This window comes from Mobula birostris, chromosome 1, assembly GCF_030028105.1.
Source record: "Mobula birostris isolate sMobBir1 chromosome 1, sMobBir1.hap1, whole genome shotgun sequence".
In the NCBI taxonomy this organism is placed as follows: Eukaryota; Metazoa; Chordata; class Chondrichthyes; order Myliobatiformes; family Myliobatidae; genus Mobula; species Mobula birostris.
In genome coordinates, this window is record NC_092370.1 from 93,249,274 (window position 1) to 93,262,209 (window position 12,936).

The window sequence follows — 12,936 nt, forward strand, 5'->3', positions numbered from 1 at the left end:
ACATAATTTCATTTTCAAAAGATTTCAATTGAACTGAAAAGATTCTTTAAAATCATGCAAATTAAATCACACAGCGAACAAATTACAAAATTAAACAGCTTGGCAAAACAAACAGCAAAGCAGGGAAATGTTTGACTTGTCAACAACAATAATTAAAAAAAAAAGTTTCAGCCAATAATGCAAACTGAAAGATAAAATAAAGTGTGGAAAAAAGATATGTACTGTACAAATGAACAAGCTTGTTTAAAACAACATATGTATGTTAACATTAATAAGTCCTTCCTTATAGAACAGCTAAGAGAAAAGAAAACAACTTCAAAGTTACTCTACAAAGACACATTAATGACATATGGATTATGGTTTCTAACATTTAAGTTGGAAGTAATACTCTACATCTTCCTTTTGAGAGACTGCATAAATTATTTTTATTTAATAATTTATTCATCTTTTTTAAGGTAGAGCAACAGTCGTCTTTCAATGCTGGCAAGGTTTGCATCTTTTCAATCCTTGTATATTTTTACTGGAATTATATTAAAAAAAAATCAATTTTTAAAGCACAAAACTGGGATGCTGAAATCAGAACTGAAAACAAAAATGCTTACTAAGCAGGTTAGCCAGTGTCTGTGGCTGGTAAAAAACTGAGTTGATGTACAAGATGAAAAACCTTTATGACTGTATGAATAATCGGGTTGCAATATAAGGTAATTTTAAATTTTCTTACTTACATTGACTGCTAGAGGACCAAGGGTTTATATAGGGCAAAACTTCTAAAATGTATTTGAAATAATGCATTGATGGCCTTACAAAAGAAGGAGCTACACTCAACCTCTTCTTAGGAATTGAAGCTGGCCAAGCGGATTATATGTCAGTGGGGGAATATTTGGGACCGGTGAACATAATTCTATTAGGTTCAAGAAAAAGAAAAGATTAGCCATAGAATCAAAGAACATTAAGCACAGAAACAGGCCCTTCAGCCCATGTTGTCTGTACCGAACTATTATTCTGCCTAGTCCCATTGACTTGCACCCAGACCATAACCCACCATACACCTCCCATTCATGTACTTATCCAAATTTCTCTTAAATGTTGAAACCAAACCCAGATCAACCACTTCTGGTGGCAACTTGTTCCACATTCACACCCATCATGTTCTCCTTAAACATCTCGTCTTTCACTCTTAACTGAAGATCTCTAGTTCTAGTCTAACCCAACATTAGTGGAAAAAGTTGAAGTTCTAAATTGGGAGAAGCAAACTTTTGATAGGAAATGGCAGATGAAATTTAACTTGGACTAGTGAAAAGTGAAGTATCTTGGGAAATTAAACACGGGCAAGATAGATACTGTAAATAGCAGTGCCCCAGAAAGATGCTTTTGAACAGAACCCAGAGGTGTAAATACATAGAAAGAAACACATGATGGTGAATTAGGAAAATGGCATACTGGCATTCACTGGCCAAGGCATTATTAATCAGACTTGGGCTATCATTTTACAACTGTATAAAGTGTTGGCTAGGCTATCAATGTATTGTGTGCAGTTCTGATTATCACATACAGGAAAGATGTGATTAAGCTTGAGAGGGTCCAGAAAAGATTCACAAGCCTTGTGCTTGGATTGAAGGGCTTGAATTACCAGGATATATTGGACAGGTTTTCCTGAAACAAAGGAAGCTGAGGGGGTGACACAACAACAGGGATATAAAATTATGAGAGGCATAGATAGTGTAGACAGCCAGTGTCATATCCTGTGGTTGGAATGGCTAAAGCTAAAGGGCATAGGCTTAAGGGATAGCCTTACAGAGCAAGTTTAAAAGGGATCCAAGGGTAAATTCTTCAACATAGAGTAATTGGTATCTGGTATAAGCTGCTAGAGGAAGTGGTGAAGACAGGGAAACACTTAAGAAACATCTTCATAGGTACTTGAATAATCAAGGCATGTAGAAGGATGCTGATTTAATGTAGGAAGAAGGATTAATATGGATAGGCATTATGGTCAGCACAGACATGAGGGCCACAGGGCCACTCCAAAACTCCACCTCATGTCTAGTAAGCTTTCCAAAGGAATTGACAAGATTTGTACAGCTGCTCAACCTATACAACCTCATTCCAGAAACAAGATCATGCCAACTTCAATAATCTACTGCAACACACAGTAAGCACTTGTATGCACTCAAATGCATGGGCTGATCTCCAAGTTATCAAAGACTTATTCATTGAAGCAGATGAGAAAATGGGCATTAACGTTTGCAAAACAAATGTCAACAACGAATATTCCATTCTGACAAGAAAGATCCATGATAAGACTCAAACATCCATACCTTGGAAATCACCTCTCAGCCATTAATAATCAAACTTATCATTGTTTTTAATGTTCCAGTATAACCTTTTGCCATCAGATGTAAAGAGTGTTTGAAGACCTCAAAGTTGGGATAAAGCTCATTATCTACCGAGCATCAGTCATCACTGCACTTTTCATGCTGAAGATGCACCAGAGATGTTCTGCCAATAAACCAATGCCAGTGGCCTCTTCCAGGTCAATACCACCAGCATTCATGCTCTAATTAGAGCCAAATAGGTCCAGTGTTCAGCCCACAGCATTTGGCAGAAAAATCATCCTCTCCTCATGGATTCTGTCAATACTCGCTGCTTCTGTAAAACAGCCAGCATAATCAAAGACCCCACCCACTCCAGACATTCTCTCTTCTCTCCTCTTCCATCACGCAGAAGATACAAAAGCTTGAAAACACATACTACCAGGCTCAAGGACAGCTTCTATCCCATCTTTATCAGACTCTTGAACAAACATTTTGTATAATAAGATGGACTCTTGGCTTCACATGATGAGTGTGGATGAGTGTGTCTTCGAGAACACACCGAATATACCCAAATCAAGAGCAGTTAATGAACCAGGAGACTCGTAGCCCGCTAAGATGTTCTGTGATGTTCAAGACTGGTGATTCAGAAGGATACAAGAAGTCCAGATATGACCTACAAAAGGCCATCTTAAGAGCAAAGAAACAATTCTGATTGAGTTTAGAGACAGGATCCTATGCACATCGGCTCTGGCAGAATTTAGGCCATAACTTCCTATAAAGTGAAACCTAACATCATGAATGGTACTGATGCTTTAGTGTATTAATTACACTTTTTCGCAGATACAATTACTGAAATCAATAGCACTTAACTTCCCTTTTGGAGCTGAGCTTTGAACTGCTTGTGCGACCTAACATTTTTGTGGTGTGAACTGAAGTCTCAAAGGTGCAGGAGTGCTGCAGTGTGGCGTATATGAGCTAAATTGAGGTGGCGAGGTCAGGGCCCAAGAGCAGGGAATGAGTTAATGTTTGGCCATTGTTGGAGTGGACTTGGAGGTGATTCGATGCGGCAGAACCAAAGCAAGGCGAGGCAGAGTCAAGGTGCTAGCAGGCTGAGAGCAAGGAAAGACTTGAGGTTTGACTGATTGAAACACCAGGCCATATTAGAAGGGTTGGGTATGGGCCAAGTCGAGGCAGCGGGGACCGGTCCTGAGAGTGTATTGAAGCAACAAGCCCAGAGTCGTACAGCAAGGAACAATCTGAGATTTGGCCGATTTAAGTGCCAAGCCAGACTGAAAAAGTCAGGGGGTTGGGGCCAGAGGCAAGGGTTCAGCTTCACAAAATATACTCGTCTCTGCAATGAAATGAGGCTGTGGCCTGCAAATGATGGGTTCCTGAATCAGTTGCAGTGATGACTGGCTTTGTGGCCGTGGACTCACTTTGGTGAACTTCAATTTGGAATATTATTTGCTTACTTTTATAGTTTGCATGATTTGTTTTTTTCTTCTCACATTGGGTGTTTGACAGTATTTTTTAAAAATGGGTTCCATTGGGTTTCTTCGTTATGCGGCAACCTGTAAGGAGATGAATCTCCAGGTTGCATATAGGTGTAGATACTTAGATAATAAATGGACTTTCAACTTTGATGTTCAACATCTTTTATGCATGCGTTGAAAAGGCGAATAATATTACACCTATGCGAATCCCTGTAGCATCCATTGACCCTCTAACCTCTGTCTCGGAGGCCAAAGTCAGAACATCTTTCAAGAGGGTGAACCTTCACAAGGTGTCAGGCCCTGATGGTGTACCTGGTAGGGCTCTGAAAACCTGTGCTAAACAACTGGTGGGTGTGTTCAGTGACATCTTCAATCTCTCACTGCTGCATTGAAGGTTCACACATGCTTCAAAAGGGTGACAATCATACCAGTGCCTCAGAAGACTAGGGTGAGCTGCCTCAATGATTATCACCAAGTGCACTTGCATCTATTGTGATGAGGTACTTTGAGAGGTTGGTCCTGGCTAGAATCAACTCCTGCCTAAGCAAGAAGCTAAATCCACTGCAAATTGCCTTTTGCCACAATAGGTCTATAGTGGATAGAATCTCACATAGCTCTTCACTTGGCCTTGGATCAACTGGACAATAGTTATACTTGTATCAGGCTGCTGTTTATTGACTACAATTCAGCGTTCAATACAATCATATTATCAATTCTAACTAAAATGCTCCTAAAGCTGGCCTCTGTCCCTTCCTCTACAACTGGATCCTTGACTTCCTCACCAGGAGTCCATAGTCAGTGCGGGTCAGAAATAACATCATCTCCTCACTGACAATCAACTCTGGCTCACCTCAAGGATGCATGCTTAGCCCACTGCTCTACTCTCTCTCCACCAACGGCTGTGTGGCAAGGCACAGCTCAAACTACATCTATAAATTTGCTAACGACACAACTATCGTTGGCAGAATTTCAGATGGTGACGAGGAGGCGTACAGGAGTGAGATAGATCAGCTTGCTGAGTGGTGTCACACCAAAAACCTTGCACTGAACATCAATAAGACCAGAAATGATTATGGACTTCAGGAAGGGTAAATTAAGGGAACACACACCAGTCTTCTTCGAGGGATCAAAAGTGGAAAAGGTGAGCATTTTCAAGTTCCTGGGTGTCAACAATATCCTGGGCTCAGCATATTGATGAAATAACAAAGAAAGCACAACAGCAGCTATATTTCATAAGGAGTTTGAGGAGTATTAGTATGTCACCAAAGATACCCGCAAATGTCCATAGATGAACCATTAAGAGCATTTTAACTGGTTGCATCACCATCTGCACAGGATCAGAAAAAGCTGCAGAAATTTGTAAGCACTAACCTCCCCAGCTTCCATTGTGAGCACTAACCTCCCCAGCTTTCAGGACATCTTCAAAAGGTGATACTACATAAAGGTGGCATCCATTATTGAGGACACCATCACCCAGGATACGTCATTAATCAAAACATTGTTACCATTAAGGCAGAGGTACAGAAGTCTGAAGATGTACACTCAATGTTTCAACAACAACTTTTTCGCCTCCGCTATCAGATTTCTGAATGGAAAATGAACCCCTGAACGGTTCTTCTGTATTTTTTCTCCTCTCTTTTTGCATTACTTATTTATTTTTTATATATATATTGATTGTAATTTATAGTTTTTATAACTATATACTGTATTACAATGTACTGCTGCCTCAAAACAACAAATTTTATGACATACAGGTGTACCCCGCTTTCCGAACATTCTCTTTACGACATTTCGCTTTTACGAAAGACCTACATTAGTACCTGTTTTCGTTATCCGAAAGAGGATTTTTGCTTTTACAAAAAAAGACACTTCCTTTAAACTTGTGCTTATCCCGAGAAAGACTACCATGACCATGAAGTCTTTCGCGGGCAGGTGTGTGCGCATGCGTGATGTGCGAATGCGTGTACGTGTGCATGTGTGACGTGCATGTACGTGCGAATGCGTGACGTATACTTGCCTGTACGTGCCAATTTTTTTCGACAAATCGATTTTGGCTCAAACTTCCTGATTCTGTGAAGTGAAACTACACTGTACATACATTATTTCTACTTTCTATAAGCTGTGTATTTATCATATCATTCCTGCTTTTACTATATGTTAGTGTTATTTTAGGTTTTATGTGCCATTTGGTAGGTTATTTTTCGGGTCTGGGAATACCCAAAAATTTTCCCATATAAATTAATGGTAATTGCTTCTTCGCTTTACGCCATTTCGGCTTACGAACCGTTTCATAGGAACGCTCTACATTTGGAAAGCGGGGGAAACCTGTACGCTGGCACCATTAAAACTAATTCAAATTCTAATGCTTTAACTCATTATGATCTTGCACTTTAACCTTTACCTTGAATGCACCTTTATAGTTTCATTTACATCTTATTCTGCATTGTTACTGCTTACCTTATTCTAGCTCAATGCACAGTGTAATCATTTGATCTGTATAACCAATGGTATACCTTTGCCAACCTGTGGTAACTCACGTCTTACTTTTGGTAGAAAAAGAATTGTGGCATTTGGGATAGTACTGAGAACTCAAGTCCTTTCACTGGCAGCACACAGAAGCCCATTCACTGCCCCTTCAAGCATTTTCTGCCCCACCTGAGGCAAAGTCTGTGGGCCTCAACATTTGCCTGTTCCACCACCTCAGAACCCAAAGAACTGAAATGAGAGCAGATCATCCTCCACCCTGAAGGGTGCCTTTGAAGATAAGAAATTGAATTGAAATGTAGATTCTCAGTAACAAAGCATATTATTTTAAGTAGACAAAACACTGTATTTTGAGAAATTACAAAAGAAACAATTTTGACGATCAATTTTCATCTTCCTGGAGCTCACTGTGAAATCTGGACATTTACTGCTTTTATTGAAAAAAAAACACAATTGTAATTGCTAGCAACTAGTTTGATTCCTTACTAAAGAAAGCTTTTATACAGATTTTCCTGTAGTCTACAAGAAAATTAACTCTCATTCAAGCCATTGTCTTAAACAAAAAATTCATATCATTTTTGTCAGGTGCATCATTAACTTTCTTTACAAATTTAATCTTACAGGATGTGGACATCTCTAGCAAAACTAGCATGAAACATGTTTTTAAAATAAATACTAACCTTTACTCCTTCATTGTAACTTTCAATAGGACTATTAAGGCTAGCGATACTTCCTCCATGGCTAGGTGCTGCAGGTCGAGGTGGCTTCTTTGGTGGTGCTGCATGCTCTATTGGGAAAATAGTAAGTTAGGACAAAACTCTTACTACATTATAATAACACTGATGAATATGCAAAAATGTGTGATAAAGAATATGTAATTAGAAACACTTCATATACTGCAGTAAGGATATTTCCCAGACACAATTTTAGATTCCAGTCCTTGAAATGAATCCTTCATCTCTTGCAATCATCATGACAGTTCTAGTGATGTCCTAGTCTCATTAGCATTAGCCTTCTAAAGAATTTAAACACTTCCAAGCACCCCAATTCTAGGCGATTACAATGAGATCACAAATTTAATCTTAATTTTCAGGTTCAGTTCACATGTCAACAGAAGCTATAGGAGGCCATATAGCCTCTTGAAACTGCTCAGTTTAATGAAACTTTGAGTTAATCTTTTACTTCAATGCCACTTCCCTGCACTAACCTCAATGTTTAGATTCCCTAATATTTTCTCTATGATATTATTTGCCATCTGCTTGTTCAATGATTGTGATTTGTACTTTTAGCAACCACAGCATGGGGAATTAACAACCCGTGTTCCACCTGTCAAGATCCTGTAGGATTCAAAATTGTTATTAAAATTTCCTTCTAAAATTTAATATTCACTGAGCATAACTGAAAGGTCCATTTTAGCTCTTACCTTGTTTACCTACAGGCTGATAGATGTGTTGGTTACCAGTCTAAAGAAAAAGGGAAAAGTATGAAAATATAGGCTTTGCCATAACCAGTCTGCATACATGATTAACCACAAACTTAAAATGCAATTTAACTCTTGATATGTTGGCTTTCAATTAAAGCTCATGAAAAACAGGATTGAAAGTAACTCTCATGGTTGCATAAACACCAAAAGAATTCATACTTTTCACTGTTTTAATTTGCACCTTTAGGTCACTCAAATATATATAACATAAAGAAGTCAACAGTTTACTTTTCACCTTTCCCACTCTAACCAGATAAATAATGGATGCCAGAAAGTGATGCAATTGGAACCATTTGAAGCCACCCAAGAATATTCCAGGCACCATTTCAGGAAACTTTGGTCCACTTCCCATCAATTTCCTGGCATATTAACCTGTTGTGCTATAGCACTATAGAGATTACCATCTTGTGTTTTCAGGCTTCTTGAAAGTTAGATTTTCTGAAAGTATCAACATTTTGGATTGCTGCATTAAATGCTAGTGTAAATATAGAGTAAATGGCAAATTCAATTTACAGGGGATTTCTTATTATTTCACAAGACATATTTGATTTTGATTCAAAATTCAATAGAAACCAATTAAAATCACTCAGTATATTTGCCAATACAAGCAAACCTTATGTCATTTTCTTAATTTAGATTTAAGTAAGAAGCTTCTGCTATTAAAAACGCAAACAGGTCACAGTTTTCACAGGACAGTCTACTTGCACCATTGTTAGAATGTCACAAAAACTTACTGGATCAATTAGACCCCCATCATCCCGATCAACGTTATTTCTCATAGATCTTGGATCAGGTTTCTGTAAGAGAATGAACAAAAATACAGTGATTAAGATATCCAGATAAGCCTCTTTCTCATGCAAGTTGCAGTAAAATTGACCAAATAAAATATAAATGCAAACAATTCAAAAGTTACTTTACCAATTTTCCAACACAGGCCCTGAAAACTTCCATTATGATAATATTTGTCAAGGAGCAACAGAAGAGCTCTTTTTACTCTCTGCAGCAGAAATTAGATACACAGGATCAGAATAATATGCATTAATTCCAGTTTCCTGTCAGAGGAAGGCTTACATGTACTTGGCTCTAGCATGCAGCAACAGCATTCAATGACAACTTAGAAAACACTGCATGAAGACCTTTTAAAAGTAAACTCATAAAATGCATTCAATATTTTTCATGCTCTTGTTTACTTAAATGACGATGGTGCTTTCCTTCATTACTGTGGAAATGTTGAAATAAAAAACCCAGTGAAAGAAATGGGCATTGGCAAAATAAATTTGCATCATTTTTTGTTGTCTGAAACAGTCTGCAATCAATTTGTTCCATGCCTCATCCCCATGGGAATTTGAGTGTTTGCAATTTATTATTTGTATTACTTAAACTCATACTTCAAATACTTGGCTTGTGACAAATGTCTTTATTTGGATCAAAGGTTTTTCCCTCCTTAAACAAAAAATGCTGACATGAACAAAGCCTATATAAACTCTATACTCAAGAATGACTCAAGCACAGTAAGAAGGCTCCACAGCAGATTTGAGATGACAATCAGATCAGCCAGAATTTTATAGAAAGGTGGAGGAAGCACCAGGGCTCCGTGTCCAACTCCTTTGTTGAAAGTGTATGATTTTATATTTGCATGCTTTGTAATTTGGAAATAGTTTACATTAATAGTTTATTTTGTGTGGCAATTAGCCACTTGCATTCTTAAGTCCAAAGCAATACCATAGCTTCAACCCATTTCTTCAATAGAAAGAAATTCAATGTTCCGATCAGGGAGAGAATCCCTAAAGGTTACACTGAGATGGAACTAAATTAAATATTTGTGCTTCATTTGAATGAAAGAGGCAAGTCTTGGATACGATTTGAGGTTCTTATCTGAAGCTTTATAAGGCATTGGTCAGACCACACTTGGTAAATAGTGTGCAGTTTTGGGTCCCTGATCTATGGAAAAATCTGCTGGCATGGATGAGGGTCCAGAAGAGGTTCATGAGAATGATTACAAGAATGAAAGAGTTAACATATGAGGAGTGTTTGACAGCCCTGGGCCTGTACTCTCTGGAATTTAAAAGAATAAGGGGGGAAATCTCATTGAAACCTCTCGAATATTGGAAGGCCTAGACAGAGTGGATTTGGAGGGATGTTTCCTATAGTGGGTGAGTACAGGGCAAGAGGGTACAGCCTCAGAATAGAGGGATGAGTAATTAGAACAGAAATGAGGAGGAATTTCTTTAGCTAGAGGGTAGTGTATCTGTGGAATTCATTGCCATGGCTGAATGCCCTAATTCTGCCCCTGTGTCTTTTGGTCTTTATATGCCTAAACAATTCCAGCCAATGCTGAGCCGTTCTGCAACAATATGTTCTGGAGTGGTGAAAGAGGTGAAATGAAAGGGATTGAGCTGTGGTGAAGGGAAGCAAAAACAGGAGGAACACAACTAGTTTTGTGAGAAATGAAAAATAATTATGTAGTTTCCTTCTGACATTGGGCTAATCTGTGTAAAGTAAGGATATTTTTCCCATATTATTTGTATTTGTGATAATTAGTTCTGTAGGAAAATGATATTACATTATAATTTTCGAGTCTGTGTAATACCCTCTCAAGGGCAGACCCAAAAACAGAAATGCTTAGCCATATGCAGATGGATTTGTAGGAGTAAAAGTTTTATACTGTTGAAAAGTAGTTTTGTAAGGTAAGAAAACTGACTTTATTTTAAATGAATAATAATCCCTTTTCATTCATTAAACAGTGTCAAGATATTATTGCCATGGAGAACCGACATACATTTAATTGAATTTAGAGAATGTCCGATACTATTAGGGAACTCTGAATATCAAATCTTCAACATTCTTGGTTAATCAAAAGAACAAAAAAACCTTTTTAACAAATCACATTATTTGCATCTTCTGGCATCTCAATGTAAACAGATGCACGATGTTTGCCTCATTTATGAAATACTAAGTAAAAATAAGTTCTTCCTTCTGGGGTAATCTTTACACACGTCTGTATTTATATGTAGATTTCTGACTTCTTTAGTGCTGGTGGACGGAGTAAAATAGGCAATGCATTGAACCTGTATATTGCTAACAAAAGCTCATTTAATGCATAAAGATGAAGACTTGTCCCATTTTTGCAATATGAAGCAAAATTCTACAAATCGTTGCAAATCCGCGAAGTAACCAAAATACACTCATCACACAGAACCTATGTGGTCTGTAGTGCCATTGCTGTTCTATATCTTGTGCATCAGTGTGTTAAATGAATTACAGACAATAGAATAGCTACATGTTCAATAGCACATCTATAAACTTTTAATCTCCAACCAATTTGGACTTGGTTGCTTCTTTATTTCCAATATTCTGAGTTGGGGAATATGCAGCCAGTTAAAGTTCAAACTAAACTTTATTATCAAAGTACATATATTTTACCATATACAGCCCTGAGATTCATTTTCTTGTGGGCATAATCAGTAAATAAATCTAATCTATATACAGTCCATCAACAAAGCAGGGTTAATATTCACTTAAAATTCAGTCATTACCATTACACTGGGCTTTTAACATAAGGATGTATTTTCTGACTGAAATATTCTGGCAACTTCCATTAAACGCTTCACTGGAATGGCAGTATCCCAACAGTTTGACCCCAAAAAAATTCAATGAAACAGATCTGAGGAGTTTAATATCTCCTGGGGTAAAGACAGTTTATTTGTATGAGTCCGGTAAGTTCAGATCCAAGATCACTTAAGGAGATAAACCTTGGAGTCACATGTGTGCAAAAGATGCTATTAATCTTCATTCAGCTGAATTGACAGAGCACATTAACAAGGAGTACTGCAAACATCCAATTATAGGTCCAGCCAGAACCGTTCTGCCCCTAATAACATGTTTATTTACACATTTATATGAACCAGTGGGTGGAACCTACCAGGGCTGTCACAGCTGAATGAATACAATAGAACTCCAAAGACTTGCTTTCAGAATTTCTCAGGTTTGTTTTGTTGCTGTTTTGTTTTGGTCAAGCAAACCAAAAATAATTAAACTGTTGGGATACTACTATTCCAGTGAACAGTATACAGTCGGCCCTCCTTATCCGCAAGGGATTGGTTCCGGGACCCCTTGCGGATACCAAAAGATGCGAATGCTCAAGTCCCTTATTCAACCTGTCTAAATGCAGTGGACCTTAGGACCCAGCGGAATCCCGGACCTTACTTAACCTGTCTCAGTGCGGTGGACATTAGGACCCGGCGGCGGAGCTCTGAATCCGTAGTGTTTCTGTTCACGAAAATAATCATGATCACGATTGAAAATAAAGTGGAAATAATAAAGCGATCGGAAAGAGGTGAAATGCCATCGGTCATTGGAAAAGCATTAGGCTACAGTTGGTCAACGATCGGAACAATTTTAAAGGATAAAGTGAGAAAGGCCCTGCCCCGATGGAAGCTACAATTATTACTAAGCAACACAGTGGTTTAATTATTGGGCTTTGGGGCTTTGGGTTTTTGATTCTTCACATCAACCTGGCATGGATGGAGAGCGCGCTTGGGAGCGGTCTGTCACTGGATCAAACTCAGGAATTTCTGTTCCTGAGCCCGGTGCTGAAGCATACATTTCTTAAGTATTTTATATGCATAGAAAGGTAAAATATATGCTATATACTAAGACAAATGTTTGACTAACTGACGCTAAATAATACCGGGTGTACCTGTTCTGACTTACTAAGTAAGAGAACTTCCAGTTTTTTTTCCAACCCCAATCCACAATAACCTACGTACATCCTCTTGTATACTTTAAATCATAGAACATAGAATAGTACAGCATAGTACAGGCCCTTCGGCCCACAATGTTGTGCCGACCCTCAAACCCTGCCTCCCATATAATCCCCACCTTAGGTTCCTCCATATACCTGTCTAGTAGTCTCTTAAACTTCACTAGTGTGTCTGCCTTCACCACTGACTCGGGCAGTGCATTCCACGCATCAACCACTCTCTGAGTAAAAAACCTTCCTCTAATATCCCCTTGAACTTCCCACCCCTTACCTTAAAGCCATGTCCTCTTGTATTGAGCAGTGGTGCCCTGGGGAAGAGGCACTGGCTATCCACTCTATCTATTCCTCTTATTATCTTGTACACCTCTATCATGTCTCCTCTAATTCCCCTTCTCTACAGAG

The 12,936-nt window shown here is 38.4% G+C and overlaps 1 protein-coding gene across 5 annotated transcripts in view; it reads right to left on the reverse strand.

Annotated features, from left to right (window-relative positions):
• Positions 1-12,936, reverse strand: part of LOC140198338 (focal adhesion kinase 1) — a 569,537-nt gene that overhangs the window by 19,685 nt on the left and 536,916 nt on the right. For all 5 annotated transcript variants that reach the window (XM_072259446.1, XM_072259450.1, XM_072259457.1 and 2 more), the window contains 3 exons: positions 8,507-8,569; positions 7,713-7,752; positions 6,970-7,076 (listed from right to left, as the gene is read on the reverse strand). In XM_072259446.1, coding sequence (XP_072115547.1) covers positions 6,970-7,076; positions 7,713-7,752; positions 8,507-8,569 — 210 coding nt within the window. The remainder of the gene's footprint in view (positions 1-6,969; positions 7,077-7,712; positions 7,753-8,506; positions 8,570-12,936) is intronic.